At 42.1% G+C, this 17,989-nt stretch overlaps 1 protein-coding gene across 5 annotated transcripts; it reads left to right on the top strand.

Annotated features, from left to right (window-relative positions):
* The first annotated feature begins 291 nt into the window (after positions 1-291).
* Positions 292-17,989, top strand: LOC110533392 (C-terminal-binding protein 1). 5 transcript variants are annotated; one of them, XM_021617539.3, is made up of 10 exons: positions 292-563; positions 1,327-1,499; positions 8,816-8,970; positions 12,990-13,134; positions 13,379-13,585; positions 14,113-14,327; positions 14,550-14,680; positions 14,813-14,940; positions 15,161-15,281; positions 15,420-17,989. In XM_021617539.3, exons 2-10 carry the CDS (start codon positions 1,442-1,444, stop codon positions 15,607-15,609), a joined length of 1,350 nt encoding a protein of 449 aa, XP_021473214.1. In that variant the 5' UTR covers positions 292-563; positions 1,327-1,441; the 3' UTR covers positions 15,610-17,989. The 5 variants fall into 5 exon arrangements, with proteins under 5 accessions (XP_021473214.1, XP_021473217.1, XP_090045035.1 ...); XM_090188909.1 differs by having other exon boundaries at positions 556-652; XM_090188910.1 differs by having other exon boundaries at positions 556-695.

The raw sequence follows: 17,989 nt of genomic DNA, 5'->3' as shown, positions 1-17,989 counted from the left end.
GGAAGGCAGGTAGTTTAGCGGGTTGGAGCGTTGGGCTAGTAACTGAAAGGTCGCTGGTTTGAATTCCCTTGCCGACTAGGTGAAACATCTGTGCTGTATATCGTGGATAAGAGCGTATGCTAAATGACTAAAATGCATAATGCTTTAGCACTGTCCACTCGGCCTTGTCATGTGACTGTCCTCCACTCAGATCACTGGTGCTGTAGTTATTATTATTGTACAATAAAGGGAAGTAGTAGTATACCTGTGGTTAAGAATACATTATGACCTTTGCCATCTTGAAAGAAACCTCATCAAGCTCAAATGTGGTCCCTGAGAAATCGGGGGTCGGATGGTCAGTGTGCAGGTCTGGTCTGGTCTGCAATACCTCCTGTGTTACGTGAAGGCGCCACACTCCACTAACAGTGGTTTATCAAGACTTCTCATTATTTTGTGACACCGACTCGTCCGTCACCTGACTCATCTGAACAAACTGTTTGGATTCATGACGATCCGTTAAGTGGGAAGACGTAAACTCATATTGACCCCCACAAGACCGAGATTAACAGAACCTGCAGTACTTGGTAATGAACCAATAACCTTAGCTAGCCACTTTAGTAGTGCTGTGATCTGATCCAACAGCTAACGTTACTGCTCCGTAGTCGTCTTCTTGGTATTATTCTGTTGAAGCAAAAATAGTTTTACGCCGCCTAAACGTGTGTTGATTTGCTTGTAAATTACCATCAGTGGCGTTAGCTATTAGTATTAACTAGCTACAGTAGCTGTGTTAGCTTTGTAAAACAGGCCTCTTTTCGTGCAACTCTGTATCACGTTTGCGTGATTGTAGATAAGCTAACTAGCTAGCCATGTTAGCCACACGAATATTGTCTACCGACTTTGAATTGGCAGACTAGTTTTTTTTTTTTTTTTAGCTAACTAGCAACATTTAGCCAGCTAGCTAGCTAACTACTGTGCACATTGCGTGGGTAATTTAGCTAGCTAGCTATAAACTGGCGCTTCAAATGAATTGTTTATTTTTTATTATTTCTTAACTAAAGTTAACTAAAGTCAGTGCAGTGTGAAAGTTGGGAAAATAAACGAATGTTAGCTAGCTAGCGTGATAACCGGCTGTGGTGTAAACTACAATATTGTCTCTGGCCAGCGGTGCTAGCCTTCAAAGTGACGCTAGCTAGCGTTTAGCTAGATTAAAACTATATGTAATTCCAAGTCAACAACTTTATTATCCACACAACTAGTCGTGTGGCTACACTTTTAGGCATGGTAGCTAGGAAACGTTTAGTAGGTAAACCAGTCATGTAGATATTAAAACGTTAATTTTATTTACAGGTTTTCACCGGGGCATATACTTGTTCCTTGGGAGGTGTTTGACTCTGACATTTGCCTTGTGTGGCTCAGCTTTGGTCTGATTTTGTTTGTGCTTTGGCTGGGGTGAAGAACGCCGATGGCTCTCATGGATAAGCATAAAGTCAAGCGACAGAGGCTTGACCGCATTTGTGAAGGTCAGTATTAACATACTTTCCCCCGATTATCATGTTAGAGACTGACAATGCACGTGTACAAACTTTTGTAGTTAACGGCTTTGCAATCTAAGGATTCTTGGACATTTTCATATTTTCTCCAATATAGAATGGGAAATGACAAACATTGGCCCGATGGACCGTAGACATACATAGGTGATGGACACAATACATCTGTGCTTGACTTCATTATGTCAGACAGTGCCATATAGCGCCGTACGACCAAATATATTTATAACTAATCCCATTCTGTCCCTGATACAATTATGGCTGACCCTGTAAAACAACACATTTCATTGCATTTCACAGTGTATGTGACAATAACATTTCAAAGTGTTATACTCCTGTCTAATCTGTGTTGGGAAGGGTTGTCAAATAACGGAGTCAATAACAGATCTAATTCCATAAACAGCCAAAGAGGGAGGGTGCCTGTGGACCTACTTACTTCCTGTTGCCTTTGTGAAGTTATTACTGGCAGTTTAGATTACACTGATAACAAACAGCAGGCTATATCTTGTATATTTGTATGCAGTGCATTGCACTGTTTTCCTTGCATCACACACCTGCTTCTAGGACAGTCGCGCGCGCGCACACACACTGATGAACCCCTCACTTGCACCATTGGCTTGACTTTGGCTCATGCCACTGTCAAACTTTATGCCTCCATCCCTTCATAATAATAATACAAATAATAATTGATTTAACTTCTATAATGTAGTTGTTATTTCTACGGTTAATGTGCTACCTACAGAATTTCTGCTGATACACCAGTCACTTAAGGGCGCAGTTCAAATACTGCTGTATTAACACTGTATTAACACAATTTTATTCATTTCTATGGCTATCTGTTGGTGTCGGTGTTCTCTCGCCGCTGGATAGGTAGAGTGCAAATGGGCATTTAAAAAAAAGATATATTACCTGTCAGGACTGTCAGGAATGTGATTTCTGAAAGGCACATTTGTTCCAGTTGCACTCTTAGAGTCATTTGAGTTACATAGATATAATAAAATAATGACCATTTGCTTTGTCCAGTGCCCAGAGGATGCTGACAGGTCTGAAAGATCTGGCAAAGGATTACGATTTTTAGAATTTTCCCATTTAACTTAATTGAACTCTCGGTTTATAATTGCGGAACTCAATGTGAATGGCCATTCAGCTCTTCCTGACAGTGATTTGACTGCAAGTGGATGGCTAAACTTGTATTGCGCAGTGAGGTCACCTTTCTGAGATTGAACTAGTGTTTTTTTATTTATTTATTTTTATTTTTATTTAATTAGGCAAGTCAGTTAAGAACAAATTCTTATTTTCAATGAAGGCCTACTTCTTTGTTAACTTCTTTGTTCAGGGGCAGAACGATAGATTTTTACCTTGTCAGCTCGGGGATTCGATCTTGCAACCTTTCGATTACTAGTCCAACGCTCTAACCACTAGGCTGCCCAACTGTACCGGTAATGATGATGAATGCATTTGTGACGTGTTCGAACCCCAGGTCTGCTGTGGCAGGGATACAGTCTCTGTTACAGTGGTGCAGGTGACTGCTGGGTTTGCTGCGGAGGTCCCACTATAGCCTCATCTTCCATAATGAGCATCCACTGGAATAATATGCACAGAGATATTTTTGGGATAGTAGGATTTTTAGTTGACAGGGATGATTGTAATCCTGTACTCGTGTTTATTTACAATTTATAAAAATCATTCAAGGGGTTTAATTGGCTATGTTTTAAAATATTTTTTTCCCACAATAGTTTTTTGCTATTTATGCATCAGTTAATGTGAATCTAGTATCAAGTAGCAGCCTATACAGTCAGTTCCTTAGCTACTGTTGACCAGTCAAATCAATGTTGCACGTAGTGGCGTTTTGATAATTTTACAATTTCATTAATTTGTTATATTAGTGAATTAGTATGTGCTTTCTGAATTTGATATTCTAAAAATATTTTATTTGAATAGACTGGCCATAATCATTTACCTTTTTAGTTGTTTTTCCAGCGAGCAATGCACCACACTGGCTCACATTTCTCTTTAAAAAACAACATGGAAATTGCCTCTACTGCACACTACCCAACCTAGCCTCTCAATGCTAATAAGCTCAGTTTTGGTTGGCTATGGCTGAATTGTTCCTCCCTCTGATTGGAGCAAGGGGTAGGTTGAAGGAGGAGAGAGTTTGCCTGGGATTGTGCCAAGCGAAAGCATTCTGACAGTAACTGTAAGTGGAGAAGGAGAAGAAGAAAGGCTGGTCAACTGCAGCATGCAAGGTTAGGATGATGAATGTCTTCTCTTTTGTTTTCCTACAGCGCGATAGCGAGAGGGAAGGAAGGAAGGAAGGAAGGAGAGGAGGAGGAGGCGGGGTTAGATCGATAGGACAGAGGAGTACAAATCTGCTATTTTGTTTTGTATGATTTATATAGGTGATTCGCCATCCCGGTGCATTTTTGTCCTTGGTCTTCTATAGTATTGTGTGTGTGTGAGAGTGCTCTGGAGCCTGTGTGGCAGGGGGTAGGGTGGGGTACTGCAGCATTATCCCCCACCCCTCCCTGCGAGCTCGCTTATTTACACCCACAGAGTGGCAGGCGGACGGGGGAGAATGAATGAGCGCTGAATGAATAGCATTGTGTGCATGGCCCTGCTGCTGGTCGGACCAGGCGTTCTACTCACACACACACACACACACACACGGTCACACAGTCACATGGTCATACACTCTGCCAGACCATATGGTGCATGTGTGTTGCCAGCTCCGCTCTCTTTCCTTGTCGAATGTGCCTTTCTTGTCCTTCCTTAGGTTAATTTGAATTCATGTCTTCGTTCTTTTTGTCCAGAAAGATGTAGGTCATTTTTGTAGGTTTGTTGAACACTCCTTTTGCTATGCAGTGTGTTTTCTAATTCTGCTTCTATCCCCTGTGAAGATTTTTGTCATGCTAGCTCCTTGTTACTGCTATGTTTCTCATGTTCTGGATCAGATTAGAAAGAGCCAAAAAGCAATTTCTTTGTCCATAACTTGTCTTTAAAAAAAAAGATGAATGAAGGAATCTTTTGGGCGATAGAGCACTAAGCAGTACTGTGTGTGTGTGTATATAGATATCTATCTCTATCAAAGGAAGCTATTGACAGTCACAATGAGTGGTGTGGTCAGTGTGTGTAGTGCTGTTGCTTTGAGGATCGAATTCTCATGTTGATTTATTTTAAGTGCCATCAATGTCTCTAGGCTGCTCTATGACTATCCTTAGCTCTGAAGAAATCTTAGGTCCACAAGGCCCCTTGTGTGCCTTTAAAAAAAAAAAAAAAAAAAAAAAATAGTGAGGGTCATGTGACACTCTCTCGCTTTAGTTGCTACACTTTGTATTGTCCGGTTGGGCTACTGTCCATACACTGTTGCCCAATTGTTGGTGTCACTGTCAATACAACACACCATTAAGATTGAAAAAGTCCACACATCAATGTGTTAATTGCTAAACGCATGTAATCTCTCATAGTTCTTGGGGGAGGGTCAACTAACTTGTTTTTTGGGGTGGGGGGGGCTATGGTAATGTTATCTCTTATGAATGAGCTTGTTCGTTTTAGGCTATTTGTGTTTGCAGTTGTCTCTACTGGGGACTTTGGCATCAAGGTTTTAGAATTTCACTATTGGAGTGGGTTGGCATTCTCTGCCCTAATAATAATTTGGTGGGTGCTTGTATTTGTGCTATTTCACATGCAATAGTACAAGTGGCTCAGCGGTCTAAGGCACTGCATCTCAGTGCTAGAGGTGTCACTACAGACCCTGGTTTGATTTCAGGCTGAACTTATGGTGAACTTGCAAAGTCTACTCAGACTGGGCTCTTGGTTATAACAGGCGATGAAATTATACAATTGATCGACATCGCTAGCTCCTCATACGAAAAAAGACTGCAGTTAGAGTGCAGTGTAACTTCAGTATGGTGCAAATAAGTTATTTTTACTGCAGTAAGTTTGCAGAACATTGCAGTTATTCTGAAATTACAGTGTTTAAAATACCACAGTTGATTGCAGTTACTGCATTTTTTTTTACTGCAGTTTCAAACCTGCACTATTTTGTAAGGTTCTGCGCGCTGCTCCAATGTGAACATCTAACATATCTAAGGTTCCCGAGTGGCGCAGTGGTCTAAGGCACTGCATCTCAGTGCTAGAGACGTCACTACAGACTGGTTCAATCCCGGGCTGTTTTTACAACCGCCGGCCGTGATCAGGAGTCCCATAGGGTGGCACACAATTGGCCCAGGGTCGTCCGGGTTAGTAGGGGAGGGTTTGGCTGGGGTAGGCCATTGTAAAAATAAGAATTTGTTCTTAACTGACTTGCCTAGTTTAATCAATAAAATAAACAACAAAAGAGTCATCATGTTCTGCATCCCAGCTCACCATCACGGCTATATATATATATATATATATATATATATATATATATATATATATATATATATATATATATATATATATATATATATATATATATATGCGGATGAAGAGAACCAGGTGAGGGCTGATTACAACTTCCACACGTGCTATGGGCATGAAAGCGACGTGGATATCATTGGACCTGCTCATACAAGAGACTAGTGGCTGTTACTTGAATTCAACTACATCTGTAAACAAAACTGACTTTATAAAAATTGTATACTAAAATATTAAGTAGCATGACGTTTTTGTCCCATGGTACTGGTATACCGTGCTACACTACTATGTTTTTGCCTCTGCTTAGCTCTATTCAGTTTCTTTATATCCTAAAAAACGATCTAGCCCTTGCCGATGACAAGCATACCCATAACATGATGCAGCCACCACCATGCTTGATACTCAGTCATGTGTTGTTGGATTTGCCCCAAACATAACACTTTGTATTCAGGACATTAAAGTTCATTTCTTTGCCACATTTTTTTCAGTTGTGCCTAATTGCAAACAAAATGCTTGTTTTGGAATATGTTTATTCCGTACATGCTTCCTTTTCTCTCTGTCATTTAGGTTAGTATTGTGTACAATCTTGTTGATCCATCCTCTATTTTCTCCTATCACAGCCATTAAACTCTTAACTGTTTTAAAGTCACCATTGGCCACATTGTGAAATTTCATGATCGGTTTCCTTCCTCTCCGGCAACTGAGTTGGGAAGGAGGCCTGTATCTATGTAGTGACTGAGTATATTGATACACCATCCAAAGTGTAATTTAATAACTTCACCATGCCCAAAGGGATATTCTACATGAGCTTTAAAAATAAAACAGATCTACCAATGGGTGTCCTTCTTTGTGAGGCATTGGAAAACCTCCCTGATCTTTGTGTTTGAAATTCACTGCTCGAATGAGGGACCTTACAATTATCTGTATATGTGGGGTACAGAGATGAGGTAGTCATTCAAAGATCACTTTAAACACTATTGTTGCACACAGAGTGAGTCTATGCAAGTTGTGATTTGATAAGCAATTATTACTCCTGAACTTATTTAGTCTTGCCATAACAAGGGGGTTGAATACTTATTTTAAATTAATTTGTAAAAAAAAATAATCTAAAAACATAATTCCACATTGACATTATGGGATATTCTGACTCAATCTCAATGTAATTAATTTTAAATTCAGGCTGTAACAAGGGGTGTGAATACTTTCTGAAGGCACTGTATCAATATCACATACATACTGCATTGACAACAGTTAATGCAGTATGTATATCCCAACTATGAGCCATATCTATCTTTGCTTATTTAGGTTTCTCTCTAATTGATGTTTATTTATGAGATGTGTGAGCTTTATGATGATAGGGTAGACTGTGTATCGTTGCAGAAGGGCAGGGGAAATGATGGTTATAATAACTCAAAAGAAGCCTGTGCCTCCAATCCCACCCTTCTGTTGGAGGAGTCTGCCCTGTTATGGGGGTTGGAGGAGTCTGCCCTGTGGTGGGGGCTGGAGGAGTCTGCCCTGTTATGGGGGCTGGAGGAGTCTGCCCTGTTGTGGGGGTTGGAGGAGTCTGCCCTGTTGGTGGGGGGGGCTGGAGGAGTCTGCGCTGTTGGTGGGGGGGGCTGGAGGAGTCTGCCCTGTTGGTGGGGGGGGGGGGGGGGGGGGTGGAGGAGTCTGCCCTGTTGGTGGGGGGGGCTGGAGGAGTCTGCCCTGTTGGTGGGGGGGCTGGAGGAGTCTGCCCTGTAGGTGGGGGGGGCTGGAGGAGTCTGCCCTGTAGGTGGGGGGGCTGTACCTCTCATAAATACAAGAAGTGATGAAGTCTATCTCTCCTCCCACTTTGAGCCAGGAGAGATTGACATGCATATTATTGATATTAGCTCTCTGTCTACATCCAAGGGCCAGCCGTGCTGCCCTGTTCTGAGCCAATTGCAATTTTCCTAAGTCCCTCTTTGTGGCACCTGACCACACGACTGAACAGTAGTCCAGGTGTGACAAAACTAGAGCCTGTAGGACCTGCCTTGTTGATAGTAGTGTTAAGAAGGTAGAAACTAGGGCCTGTAGGACCTGCCTTGTTGATAGTGTTGTTGAGAAGACAGAGCAGTGCTTTATTATGGACAGACGTCTCCCGACTGGGGCAGCGGTGTACAGCACTGCATGTCAGTGCTAGAGGCGTCACTACAGACCCTGGTTCGATCCCGGGCTGTATCACAACCGGCCGTGATCGGGAGTCCCATAGTGCGGCGCACAATTGGCCCAGCGTCGTCCAGGTTAGGGCCGGGGTAGGCCGTCATGAGATTCCTCCAAAGGTCTCCCAGGACCAGTTGAAAAAATGTATGGAAGTATATATGGAGGCTGTTTAGTGCCAAAAATAAAGGGTTAAATAAATACAAAATAAATAAAAAATGTGTTTCCTGTTCGTTCTTATCTCTGTTTATAGGACAGACACTTCAGAACAAACTTCCTTTATTTTTTTTGGAGGGGGGACTGTTCCATGTAGTGAATCTGTTATTCAGTGTATTTGTATAGGCTGTTACCTTAGTCCACAAGAGTCTAAGCCCTGTCTGTCTTTTAATAGGCTATTTGTAATATACTTTTTTTAATGGTTTTATTTTTTATACTGGAAGTTTGATATAAATGGAATTGTGTGACAGATAGATCAATGTGATCATGTAGTAGGCCTAACTGTCATACAATTCAATCAGATAGATCAATGTGAAATGTGATCATGTAGTAGGTCTATCTGATTGAATTGTATGACAGATCAATGTGATCATATAGTAGGTCTATCTGATTGATCCGTTAGAAAGGACACAAGTGATAAACCCTGGATAAAGATCCAAAGAGTGTTTTTAAAAATTTATTTTTAAGTCTTGTCCATTTTATGTTGATCTGTATAGGCATTCGCCCCCCGATTTTGAATGGGCCGATGCACCCGCGCCCCCTAGTGGCACTGTTGGATGGTCGCGACTGCACCGTGGAGATGCCTGTCCTGAAGGACGTGGCCACGGTGGCCTTCTGTGATGCCCAGTCCACCCAGGAGATCCACGAGAAGGTAACCAACCTCTAACTATCTGGTTCTCCTCTAAGTATCCGTTTGCACTTTATAGCGAGGGAAATGTCTGCATCGTGAACACGTCTGCTATTTTTGTGGTGGGCTTTAATTCCAACTCGATAGAGTTAGAGAAAGTCTCTGCTCTTTTATTGCAATGGTAGAATAAGGATATCGATTCAATAGCTTCTTCTGAACACTCACCAGTGATTGGGGGGGGGGAGAGATCGATACAGTCACATATCGGATATTATTTTTTACGATATCGTATCGTTTTGACTATCGCAATATTATTTTTGCGCTAGTTGGCTGTACCTGCACCAACTCTCCAGTATTTTTCCTTCTGTAGCTTGTTCTCCGTCTTTTTAAATAGGGAGCCAATATGTTTTCAGCACTTTTATTTCCATGACTGATCAAAACCTGTTTTCTCATGTGTCTCTCTGGTCCCTCTGCAGCAGACGTATAGTGAGCAATATGTTTGGAACATAAAATCGCAATAAAATCACTATCGAATCACACTACATATAGAATCACATTACACATAGAATCACATTACACATAGAATCACATTACATATAGAATCACACTATACATATGGAATCACACTATACATATGGAATCACACTACATATGGAATCACACTACATATAGAATCACACTACATATAGAATCACACTACATATAATCACACTACATATAGAATCACACTATACATATAGAATCACACTATACATATAGAATCACACTACATAGAATCACACTACATAGAATCACACTACATATAGAATCACACTATACATATAGAATCACACTACATATAGAATCACACTACATAGAATCACACTACATATAGAATCACACTATACATATGGAATCACACTACATATAGAATCACACTACATATAGAATCACACTACATATAGAATCACACTACATATGGAATCACACTACATATAGAATCACACTACATATAATCACACTACATATAGAATCACACTATACATATAGAATCACACTATACATATAGAATCACACTACATAGAATCACACTACATAGAATCACACTACATATAGAATCACACTATACATATAGAATCACACTACATATAGAATCACACTACATAGACTCACACTACATATAGAATCACACTATACATATAGAATCACACTACATAGAATCACACTACATAGAATCACACTACATATAGAATCACACTATACATATAGAATCACACTACATATAGAATCACACTACATAGAATCACACTACATATAGAATCACACTATACATATAGAATCACACTACATATAGAATCACACTACATATAGAATCACACTACATAGAATCACACTACATATAGAATCACACTATACATATGGAATCACACTATACATATGGAATCACACTACATATAGAATCACACTACATATAGAATCACACTACATAGAATCACACTACATATAGAATCACACTACATATAGAATCACACTACATATAGAATCACACTACATATAGAATCACACTACATAGAATCACACTACATAGAATCACTATACATATAGAATCACACTACATATAGAATCACACTATACATATAGAATCACACTACATATAGAATCACACTACATATAGAATCACACTATACATATAGAATCACACTACATATAGAATCACACTACATATAGAATCACACTACATATAGAATCACACTACATATAGAATCACACTATACATATAGAATCACACTACATATAGAATCACACTATACATATGGAATCACACTATACATATGGAATCACTACATATAGAATCACACTATACATATGGAATCACACTACATATAGAATCACACTATACATATGGAATCACACTATACATATGGAATCACTACATATAGAATCACACTATACATATGGAATCACACTACATATAGAATCACACTACATATAGAATCACACTATACATATGGAATCACTACATATAGAATCACACTATACATATGGAATCACACTATACATATGGAATCACTACATATAGAATCACACTATACATATGGAATCACACTACATATAGAATCACACTACATATAGAATGACACTATACATATGGAATCACACTATACATATGGAATCACACTATACATATGGAATCGCACTATGCATATGGAATCACACTATGCATATGGAATCGCGCACTATACATATGGAATCACACTATGCATATGGAATCACACTATGCATATGGAATCGCGCACTATACATATGGAATCACTCTACATAAAGTTGAAGTTGGAAGTTTACATACACTACAATTCACTGTATCACAATTCCAGTGGGTTAGAAGTTTACATGCACTAAGTTGACTGTGCCTTTAAACAGCTTGGAAAATTCCAGAAAATTTTGTGATGGCTTCTTCAGAAGCTTCTAATAGGCTAATTGACATCATTTGAGTCAATTGGAGGTGTACCTGTGGATGTATTTCAAGGCCTACCTTCAAACGCAGTGCCTCATTGCTTGACATCATGGGAAAATCAAAAGATATCAGCCAAGACTTCAGAAATAAACATTGAAGACCTCAGAAATAATTCATCTTTGGGATACATTTCCAAACGCCTGAAGGTACCACGTTCATCTGTACAAACACCATGGGACCATGCAGCCGTCATACCGCCCAGGAAGGAGACTCGTTCTGTCTCCTAGAGATGAACGTATTTTGGTGAGAAAAGTGCAAATCAATCCCAGAACAACAGCAAAGGACCTTGTGAAGATGCTGGAGGAAACGGGTACAAAATTATCTATAACCACAGTAAAACGAGTTCTATATCGACATAACCTGAAAGGCCGCTCAGCAAGGAAGAAGCCACTGCTCCAAAACCACCTGAAAAAAAAAAAGCCATATGGTTTGCAACTGCACATGGGGACAAAGATGGTACTTTTTGGAGAAATGTTCTCTGGTCTGATGAAACAAAAATAGAACTGTTTGGCCATAATGACCATCGTTATGTTTGGAGGAAAAAGGGGGAGGCTTGCATGCCAAAGAACACCATCCCATCCCTGAAGCATGGTGGTGGCAGCATCATGTTGTGGGGGTGCTTTGCTGCAGGAGGGACTGGTGCACTTCACAAAATAGATGGCGTATGAGGAAGGAAAATTACGTGGATATATTGAAGCAACATCTGAAGACATCAGTCAGGAAGTTAAAACTTGGTCGCAAATGGGTCTTCCAAATGGACAATGACCCCAAGCCCACTTCCATAGTTGTGGAAAATGGCTTACGGACAACAAAGTCAAAGTATTGGAGTGCCCTGACCTCAATCCTATAGAACATTTGTGGGCAGGACTGAAAAAGCGTGTGCGAGCAAGGAGGCATACAAACCTGACTCAGTTACAGCAGCTCTGTCAGGAGGAATGGGCCAAAATTCACTCAACTTATTGTGGAAGGCTAACTGAAACGTTTGACCCAAGTTAAACAATTTAAAGGGGCGGCAGGGTAGCCTAGTGGTTAGAGCGTTGGACTAGTAACTGGAAGGTTGCAAGTTCAAACCCCCGAGCTGACAAGGTACAAATCTGTCGTTCTGCCCCTGAACAGGCAGTTAACCCACTGTTCCTAGGCCGTCATTGAAAATAAGAATTTGTTCTTAACTGACTTGCCTGGTTAAATAAAGGTTAAAAAAAAAAAATAAAAAAAAAGGCAATGCTACCAAATACTAATTGAGTATATGTAAACTTTTGACCCACTGGGAATGTGATGAAAGGAATAAAAGCTGAAATGAATCATTCTCTCTGCTATTATTCTGACATTTCACATTCTTAAAATCAAGTGGTGATCCTAACTGTAATTTTTACTAGGATTAAATGTCAGGAATTGTGGAAAAACTGAGTTTAAATGTAGTTGGCTAAGGTGTATGTAAACTTCTGACTTCAACTGTATAGAATTGCGCACTCTACATATAGAATCGGCACCAAAGTATTGTGGTAATTCCCCGCCCTACTACTCACCCATTCTCTCCCTGGTGCTTCAGGTGCTGAATGAAGCAGTGGGCGCCCTGATGTACCACACCATCACTCTCTCGCGGGACGACCTCGACAAGTTCAAGGGCCTGCGGATCATCGTGCGAATAGGCAGTGGCTTTGACAATGTGGACATCAAGGCCGCGGCTGAACTAGGTTGGCTACTGGATCATTACTTTGCTTCTCCTACCCCTCCAGTCGACCTATTACACCCCTCCAGTCGACCTATTACACCCCTCCAGTCGACCCATTACACCCCTCCCGTCGACCTATTACACCCCTCCAGTCGACCCATTACACCCCTCCAGTCGACCCATTACACCCCTCCCGTCGACCCATCCATCCACCTTAATATATATGAGAACTAACCACTGTCTCCTTTGTGCTCTGTCCCCCTCAGGTATAGCTGTGTGTAATGTGCCTGCCACGTCAGTGGAGGAGACAGCGGACACCTCCATGTGTCTGATCCTGAACCTTTACCGCCGCGTCACCTGGATGCACCAGGCTATGAGAGAGGGCACCAGGGCTTCCAGCGTGGAGCAGATCAGGGAGGTGGCCAGCGGCGCTGCCCGCATCCGGGGAGAGACGCTGGGTATCATAGGCCTGGGTGAGGACGGAAATGGGTCTTGTCTTAGCATGGGCTCTCTGCAAGTGTAGTCACAAAGGATGTGGTACATAGAAAACATTAAGGACACCTGCTCTTTCCGTGACATAGACGGACCATGTGAATCCAGGTGAAAGCTATGATCCCTTCTCGATGTCACTTGTTAAATTATTTTCAATCAGTGTAGATGAAGGGTGGAGACAGGTTAAAAAATGATTTTTAAGCCTTGAGACAATTGAGACATGGATGATGCCATTCAGATGGGGAATGGGCAAGACAAAAGATTGAAGTGCCTTTGAAAAGGGTACGGCAGTAGGTGCCAGGTGCTCCGGTTTATTTCAAGAATTGCAACGCCGCTGAGTTTTTCACGCTCAACCCTTTTTATAGTAATTATAATGGGTGGCCTCACGGGTCATTTCAGTGTATATTTAATGTAAATCATTTTAGGTTTCTCAGAGTTAGTGAGCGGTTCCTCTCTCCCCTATTCCGTCCTCCAGTCTGAGCATAGAGTGTCTGTGTTTGTTCCGCAGGGCGAGTGGGCCAGGCTGTAGCGCTGCGAGCCAAGGCCTTTGGCTTCAGTGTGATATTCTACGACCCCTACCTGCCAGACGGAGTGGAACGCTCTCTGGGCCTGCAGAGAATGGCCACCCTGCAGGACCTTCTCATTCACTCTGATTGTGTGTCACTGCACTGCAGCCTCAACGAGCACAACCATCACCTCATCAACGACTTCACCATTAAACAGGTATAAGATAGACACACATACACAGGTGTGTGCCACCCACAACACCCCCATTATCATTGATTTCACTTTCAAACTCCATGAACAAGTCACCCCTCATAACCTCGAGTCTTGAGTGTATCTCCGTTCACCCCAATAATGAGACCATGCGTTTTGGTTATTGTTGTCTGCATGGCTTGCTTTGCGATATCTATCCCATTCCCTCTGACTGTGATCTCTGTGCAGATGCGCCAGGGGGCATTTTTGGTGAACACGGCGCGAGGGGGCCTGGTGGATGAGAAGGCCCTGGCCCAGGCACTGAAAGAGGGAAGGATACGGGGTGCGGCCTTGGACGTACATGAGACGGAGCCCTTCAGGTCAGCTTCCTCCCAGCCTCCTCCGACTTATAGCCCAGCCATTTAAGACTTGAAAACAGTAACTGTTTTAAAAGTTGTGATTCTCTGTGTAAACTCCACCTTGTACACTCTCTTAAATCTGTTTCTCTCCAGCTTCTCTCAGGGCCCACTGAAGGACGCTCCCAATCTGATTTGCACCCCCCACACATCCTGGTACAGTGAGCAGGCGTCCCTTGAGGCTCGGGAGGAGGCAGCTAGAGAAGTGCGCCGGGCCATCACAGGTATAGAGTAATGCAAGCCTCAGGGTGTATGACAGAATATTTATAGGCACAAATACACCAGGCGTGCAGAGTGAACAACCGTCTAGCCATGTGATACTTGGCACAGTAGTCTTTACCATTTTAGTGCTATAGTTTGTATTACCGCACAAAGAACCTTTTCAAGAGTTGTCATTGATCATTTGATCAGTTAGCTTCACTGTTGTGATGGTTTTCCTGACAGGCCGCATCCCTGACAGTCTGAAGAACTGTGTGAACAAGGAGTATCTGATGGCAACACCCCAGTGGCCTGGTGTGGACCATGGGGCCGTGCACTCAGAACAGAACGGAGCTGCAGCTTACAGGTACGACTAGACTTAAGCACATGTAGGTTATATATACATTACAGTTAGACAACTCCAGGTATTGATTTGAATCGGGCTTGTGTTCTATGACCTTAGAAAGCTGTTGTAATTCTTCTGACTCCACCCCCTGATCCACAGGTTCCCTACTGGCCTAGTGGGAGTGACAGCAGGAGGCCTGACAGGGGCAGGTGCTGCAGTGGAGGGAATTGTTGCAGGAAACCTGGCTATGGCACATGGGATTGCCCCCATGTCCCGACCCCCCCACACCCCATCGCCGGGGCAACCCTCTAAAGCAGAAACAGACAGAGACATGCCAACGGACCAGTAGCCCCCCAACTATCCCCAATCCCCCTCTTGTCCACAACATTCCGTCGTCACCCTTCATGTTCATTCAAGCTTATAGACAGACACTGGTATTGAGGTCCATTCTGACCTGGCTTTGGTCCCGTCCTACAGAACAGAATCCTTCAGGAGGGACAGAATCCTCGACTCCCTCCACACATCCTGTTTTCTCTCATCCAGAATGCAATAAGTGGATTACTCAAGGATTTTATTTTTCTTCCAGTTTGCTTTTTAAACCCCTCTGTGTCTGACGTTCATGTGGCTCAGTGGTTTTGTAAATTAGTCCTTTGTGGGAGACCTGTTCCAATTTTTTTCCTGTGTTATTTGCTTTTGTTATCTCTTTTGCTGTTTGACATGCTATAAAGTGAGGCATAAGTCTGGAACGGTATTGAAGATGACCCCCCCCCCCCCCCCCCCCCCTCCCACTACTATTTGTTCACAAACCTTACAAAGGATTTTCTAATGTCGGACTCTACATTTTAGTCATCACAATAAAAGTGTGGCTGTGATTTATTTTTATTTTCTAGCTTTATGACATAAATTCAATAATATCACATTATATGCCTCTGCTGATAAAACACAGAAATATGCACAGTATATTTCTGTGTCAAAGACCACCACATTCAGTCGTGGCCAAAAGTTTTGAGAATGACACATTCATTTTCAAAGTTTGCTGCTTCAGTGTCTTCAGATATTTTTGTCAGATGTTACTATGGAATACTGAAGTATAATTACAAGCATTTCAAGTGTCAAAGGCTTCTATTGACAATTACATGAAGTTGATGCAAAGAGTCAATATTTGCAGTGTGGACCCTTCTTTTTCAAGACCTCTGCAATCTGCCCTGGCATTCTGTCAATTAACTTCTGGGCCACATCCTGACCGATGGCAGCCCATTCTTGCATAATCAATGCTTGGAGTTTGTCAGAATTTGTGGGGTTTTGTTTGTCCACCCGCCTCTTGAGGATTGACCACAAGTTTTCAATGGGATTAAGGTGTGGGGAGTTTCCTGGCCATGGACCCAAAATATCGATGTTTTGTTCCCCGAGCCACTTAGTTATCACTTTTGCCTTATGGCAAGGTGCTCCATCATGCTGGAAAGGGCATTGTTCGTCACCAAACTGTTCCTGGATGGTTGGGAGAAGTTGCTCTCGGAGGATGTGTTGATACCATTCTTTATTCATGGCTGTGTTCTTAGGCAAAATTGTGAGTGAGTCCACTCCCTTGGCTGAGAAGCAACCCCACACATGAATGGTATCAGGATGCTTTACTGTTGGCATTATACAGGACTGATGGTAGCTCTCACCTTGTCTTCTCCGGACAAGCTTTTTTCCGGATGCCCCAGCCAATCGGAAAGGGGATTTATCAGAGAAAATGACTTTACCCCAGTCCTCAGCAGTCCAATCCCTGTACCTTTTGCAGAATATCAAATCAAATCAGTCAGAATATCAGTCTGTCCCTGATGTTTTTCCTGGAGAGAAGTGGCTTCTTTGCTGCCCTTCTTGACACCAGGCCATCCTCCAAAAGTCTTCGCCTCACTGTGTGTGCAGATGCACTCACACCTGCCTGCTGCAATTCCTGAGCAAGCGCTGTACTGGTAGTGCCCCAATCCCACAGCTGAAGCAACTTTAAGGGACGGTCCTGGCGCTTGTTGAACTTTCTTGGGTGCCCTGAAGCTTTCTTCACAACAATTGAACCGCTCTCCTTGAAGTTCTTGATGATCCAATAAATGGTTGATTTAGGTGCAGTCTTACTGGCAGCAATATCCTTGCCTGTGAAGCCCTTTTTTTGTGCAACGCAATGATGGTGGCACGTGTTTCCTTGCAGGTAACCATGATTTACAGAGGAAGAACAATTATTCCAAGCACCACTCTCCTTTTGAAGCTTCCAGTCTGTTATTTGAACTCAATCAGCATGACAGAGTGAACTCCAGCCTTGTCCTCGTCAACACTCACACCTGTGTTAACGAGAGAATCGTTGACATGATGTCAGTTGGTCCTTTTGTGGCAGGGCTGAAATGCAGTGGAAATGTTTTTTTTGGGGGGATTCAGTTCAGTTGCATGACAAAGAGGGACTTTGCGATTAATTGCAATTCATCTGATCACTCGTCATAACATTATGGAGTATATGCAAATTGCCATCATACAAACTGAGGCAGCAGACATTGTGAAAATGTATATTTGTGTCATTCTCAACTTTCGGCCACGACTGTACACTAGTTTGCTCTTATAACCGTTTTTTTCCCCTTGATTAAATGTGTAGATGTTCTGCACATTGTGGTTGCTAAGACTAGCGTGACGACGGTCTTCGTACCTTCCTATTTATTTTTTTATGTTACCTTTTTGATATGAATAGAACATGAAAACAA

The sequence above is a fragment of the Oncorhynchus mykiss genome, chromosome 10, assembly GCF_057628025.1.
Source record: "Oncorhynchus mykiss isolate SJ-2025 chromosome 10, ASM5762802v1, whole genome shotgun sequence".
NCBI classification, from domain to species: Eukaryota; Metazoa; Chordata; class Actinopteri; order Salmoniformes; family Salmonidae; genus Oncorhynchus; species Oncorhynchus mykiss.
The sequence above is the reverse complement of the archived record's forward strand: the minus strand, read 5'-3'. Positions and strand labels throughout refer to the sequence as shown.